Source organism: Octodon degus, unplaced genomic scaffold (assembly GCF_000260255.1).
Source record: "Octodon degus isolate 3935 unplaced genomic scaffold, OctDeg1.0 scaffold00032, whole genome shotgun sequence".
In the NCBI taxonomy this organism is placed as follows: domain Eukaryota; kingdom Metazoa; phylum Chordata; class Mammalia; order Rodentia; family Octodontidae; genus Octodon; species Octodon degus.
In genome coordinates, this window is record NW_004524608.1 from 1700057 (window position 1) to 1705174 (window position 5118).

General features: G+C 44.0%; 1 protein-coding gene across 3 annotated transcripts in view; it reads left to right on the plus strand.

Moving 5' to 3' along the window:
• The window catches only part of Rit1 (Ras like without CAAX 1), a 10517-nt gene extending 6235 nt beyond the window's left edge, over window positions 1-4282 (plus strand). For all 3 annotated transcript variants that reach the window (XM_023713680.1, XM_004629753.2, XM_023713681.1), the window contains 3 exons: window positions 420-493; window positions 712-903; window positions 3059-4282. In XM_023713680.1, the coding sequence (XP_023569448.1) occupies window positions 420-493; window positions 712-903; window positions 3059-3289 (497 nt within the window). In that variant the 3' untranslated portion in view covers window positions 3290-4282. The remainder of the gene's footprint in view (window positions 1-419; window positions 494-711; window positions 904-3058) is intronic.
• Window positions 4283-5118: the final 836 nt, after the last annotated feature.

Genomic DNA, 5118 nt, shown 5'->3' on the forward strand with positions numbered 1-5118 from the left:
CTGGCATGTGGTGCTGGGGGATTGAACCGTAGTCCCTGTGCTTTGCTAAGCTTGTTCTAAGTAGGTGCTTTAGACCACTGAGCCATCTCACCAGCCCCTTTTTTTTCTTTTTGAGACAGGATCCTGCTGTGTATTTCAGGCTGGTCTTGAACTTGCTGTGTAGCCTAAGCAGCCTTCAAACTCACACCAGTCCTTTTGCCTCAGCCTCCCAAGTATAGGTGTGTGTTCTAACACCTGGTTTCTCTCTCTCTCTCTCTCTCTCTCTCTCTCTCTCTCTCTCTCTCTCTCTCTCTCTTTTAGAAAGGCTCTCCCTAAGTTGCTCCTGCTGGATTCAAATTTATTATCCTTCTACAAGGATAATAAAGGTATTTTTTCCTTTGTATATGAGTTCACAGTAAGCTTTTTTTTTTCTCCTGTAGAAGATGCTTATAAAATCCGGATCCGTATTGATGATGAGCCTGCCAATCTGGACATTTTGGATACAGCTGGGCAGGTATTAAATCCCAGAATGCTATGAGATAAGATTTTTTCTCTCTAGTAAAGGGGAGGGGAAGGCTTACACAGAGATCACTAGTTTATCTCTTTAATTTTCCATGCACGCTGACTCAGGATAGCAGGTAACCAGCGTACCTCTTCTTCAATCTGGATGAGTAGCTAGACTCTGTGGTTCTAAGCTGCCTCAATACATTACTGATCCTTGTATCCTTCTAGGCAGAGTTTACAGCCATGCGGGATCAGTACATGAGGGCCGGAGAAGGATTTATTATCTGTTACTCTATCACGGATCGCCGAAGTTTCCATGAAGTTCGGGAGTTCAAACAGCTTATTTATCGCGTTCGACGTACTGATGATACGCCTGTGGTTCTTGTGGGAAACAAGTCTGACTTGAAACAGCTAAGACAGGTGAAAATAGAAAAGAAAATACTGTAAACTTGTGGGATGAATCATTTTGTTGTTTTTTGACTTACAGATTTATTCCTTTACCTTAAAATAGAAAAATCAATATTAGCTTCGCCCTAAACTTGAAATTTTTCCTGTGTCTGCTAATTTGCTATTACTAAGAATTAAATCTGGATTTTATGAATCAGTTTACAGGACAGAATTCACTAGATTATAACCAAATGACAGATAGAATACCCATTAGGGAAAGGGTCATGAAATGTTCATCTCCTGAGAATTCAGAAATGAAAATGTTTATGTTGCAGCAGGAGAAACTTCAAACTTCCAACTTGAGTACCCTTCCTGTGGTGAGAGTTATGAACTCAGGAAGAGGAAAAAAGATGTAGAGGATTTTAGAATAAGTTAGCAAAGACTAAAATTTTGTGTTAGGGAGGCCAGGGAGATGGCTCAGTAGAATAAGCGCTTGCCTGGCAAGTATAGGGGCCTGAGTTCAATCCCTGGTTCTCTTTTTTTTTTTTTTTGGCAGAACCAGGGATTGAACTCAGACCCTTGTGCTTGCCAGGGAAGTGCTTATTCCACTGAGCCATCTCCCTGGCCCCTCAATCCCTGGTTCTGAATAAATAAAAAAATAAAATTTTGTGTTAGAGCTGGGAGAGTACTGGCACTTGCCTGTAGTCTGAGTTTAAGAGGCTGAGGCAGAGGCCAGGGAGATGGCTCAGTACAATAAGTGCTTCCCTGGCAAGTGCAAGGGCCTGAGTTCAATCCCCCATTCCACGAAAGAAAAGAGGCTGAGGCAGGAGGATTACAAGGTCAAGGCTAGCCCGGGCAACTTGGCAAAATCCTGTCTCAAAATATGATTCAAGGGGGGCCAGGGAGATGGCTCAGTAGAATAAACACTTGCCTGGCAAGCACAAAGGCCTGAGTTCAATCCTCGGTTCTGAAAAAAAAAAAAAAGATTCAAAAGGACTGGGGATGTAACTCAGCAGGAGAGAACTTGCCTCACATGCACAAGGTCCAGGTTCAGTCCATATCACTGCAGATCAAAAACTTGTGCATTTGGTGTGGAGGTAAGGGTGACAGGAAGCGTGTACATCTATGACTACTAGTAGAAGCAATGCATAGTACAAACCTTTGTCAGTAAATTCATAATGCTTGTTAGTTAAACCATGGAAGACTAAATTTATATATAAAATGTGCATTGCCAGACTATTCGTGGTAGTAGAAAATGAGAGCCAGTCCGACCACCCAGCAGAAGAAAGTGCTAGGCACAGAAGCTGAGGCCTGAGGATTACGAGGGCAGCCTGGGCTACATAGCAATTTCAGGACTGACCTTAACTAGTGAGACCCTGTCTCAAAAAGCAAATAAAAATTTAGGAGACATTATGGCATATCCATAATTGGCTACATCAATTTTGGGATTCTAGGGGGCCTGGCCCTAGCTCAGTTCTTTAAGTGGCTGCTTCCACCAAGCTGTCAGCCTCAGGTGGCTCTAGTTCGATCCCCACAACTCTCCAGCCAGCCAAACAAGCCCTGAGGGTATTCGGAGCAAAAAAATAAAAATAAAAATCCTTATTCCATAATTTTGGGTTTCTTTTTTTTTTTCCTTTTTGAGACAAGGTCTCACTGTCGAGTTTAGGCTGGCCTAAACTTTTAACTTACTATGTAGACCAGGTGGGGCTCAAGTTAAAGGAGATGCTTCTGCCTCAGTCTCCTGAGTGCTGGGATTACAGATATGCACACCATAAGCAGGGTCTTCTTTTTTTTTTTCCTGGCGGGACTGGGGTTTGAACTCAGACCACTGTGCTTGCCAGGGAAGCGCTTCTTCTACTGAGCCATCTCCCTGGCCAGGCTCTTCTTTCTTAAAATGAAAAGCATAAAGAAAATGAAGATTGCATATTAAAGGTGGAAGCAACCTTAGGAATCATGAAATAGGGTCCCTCCATTTGTGGACTCCCTCAGCTTGCACACTTGGAGAGCTGCACTCTCTTCCTGCTGAGATAGCCCCCCCCTTTTTTTTTTAGAGAGTAGTAAAATTTTTGAGGGATAGGAATAACTCCTGAAAGACAGCAGGGGTCTCAGATGGGTTGCCTGTCCCTCATTTTTTTTATAGTTGTAATTGTTTCCCACTATAAATTTACTTGTATTTCTACTTTTAAAGGTCACCAAGGACGAAGGGTTGGCTCTGGCTCGAGAATTCAGTTGTCCCTTCTTTGAGACTTCGGCTGCATACCGCTACTACATTGATGATGTTTTCCATGCACTTGTCCGAGAAATACGTAGGAAAGAAAAGGAGGCAGTACTGGCCATGGAGAAAAAATTTAAACCCAAAAGCAGTGTCTGGAAGCGGCTAAAGTCCCCATTCCGGAAGAAAAAGGACTCAGTGACTTGAAGGGAAGGCCTGGAGTGCTTCCCTGTGAACTGCAGCGCTTAATCCAAGCAGTCCAGTAGCCTGCAGTAGTGAGCCTGGTACTTGCTCTTTCTCCTGTTAATGACTGTTATTTTTAAAGTAACTGATGAGGGGGACATGGCTACTAGGAGTTTCCAATGATGTGGTATTTAAAGTGTTGTTTTTTAGTTGATTCTGATTTATTAACCAGCAGAGAGAGCACTGTTTGCTTTTCAGTTGTCACATTAGAATTTGATCTGCCACTGGTGGGGTCATGTTACTGATAATAATCCATGTGAATCGTTTACCCCAGGACAGTGGGTGAGCCCTGGGTGTTTGACCAAGTGCACAGTGGAGGTTTGTGTCATGTAGCCCTGTCCTTTGCCCTCAGTTCCTTGTCCCAGAGAAGGGCCTCAGGCTGTTTTCTGCATGGTGCTTCTCAGAGACAGAAGGAAAACTCTATAGCGAAATCAGTGCTAAAAAGATCAATGACAAAGCCCAGCACATAGCTGTGGAGCTGGCTCCTGCTGCAGGCTGTGGAGTGGTGACAGGAAGTTGAGCCATGTGCTTTCAGGGACTTGCTAAGGCCCAAGCCAGGTGAGCCTGGGTTTTCTGAAACATGCATTTGCCCCAAGGCACTGCGGTGGGTAAGAACAGACAGACACCTGTAAATACAGTGATGGTTTCTCATAGGAGGCTGTTATACTGTTCAGGATATGCCTTGCTTTCCCTTCAAAGGTAAACACTGGGGAGCCATTACTGGGTTACTAACTCTTCTTTAAATCCTTAGTCAGGAGAGCCAGTGCTAAACAGGTTTGTGTCTCCACAGATGCATGTGGCAGTACACAGATTTGCTTCCTAGTGCCTGCCCTTACTTTCTCTTCACTCTTTAGAAACTTTAGCCGGATGTGGCTGGTACATACCTTAATCCCAGCACTCAGGAGGCTGAGGCAGGAGGGTCACTGCCAGTTTGAGGACAGCCTGTGATACAAAGTGAGCTCAAGACCAGGGCCGGGGAGATGGCTCAGTAGAATAAGCACTTCCCTGGCAAGTGCAAGGGCCTGAGTTCAATCCCCGGTTCCACCAAAAAAAAAAAAAAAAAAAAAAAAACAATAAAAACAGCTTGAAATGTAGAGCAGGACCCTGTCTGAAAAACACAGGGGAAAAAAAAACAAACTTAGGCCTGGCAAAGTCTGGCAAAGTAGTCTTTAGACTCTTCATTTGACTGACTGCATTTTCCATACAGAAGAAACATCAGGAGTTTGAATGTGTTATGTGTGTTTGTCTCTTTGACATCATAGTCCCTAGACTCGGAATTCTAAGCAAGCATGTGGCCAGGCATGGCAGTGGTAATGCACACCCAAAAATCTCAGCACTGGGGAGGCTGAGGCAAGGGGATGGCCTTCCTGAACTACCTAGTGAGACCTTGTCTCAAAAAACCAAAAAAGAAAACCTATGGTTTTTCAGTTTATTATGAGTCAGTCTTGAAGCTTTAATAGTCACATGGTTTGTAACCTGAAGAGTTCCTTAGACCATACCAAGTTCACCTCAAGGTTGTGTGAGCCTTGACAAGTTTAAACTAAGAAAAACTACTTGGCTCTGTGTACATGTTGAGAAACTAGGCCCAGGAAAAAGCAGCTTAACTCGATGAGCGCTCTGTGATTGACAGCGTGTGCAGAGCGCGCACACAGAAGGACCGAGAACAGGCACGTGCTGTGTTGAGAATGAAGTACCACTGAAGCAACGTCTGTCTACCTTAAACTCTCAGGCACCTTTCTGTGGCACCCCTGGAAAAAGCACATGGCTGAACTTATTTTCTGTTTATATCAAAG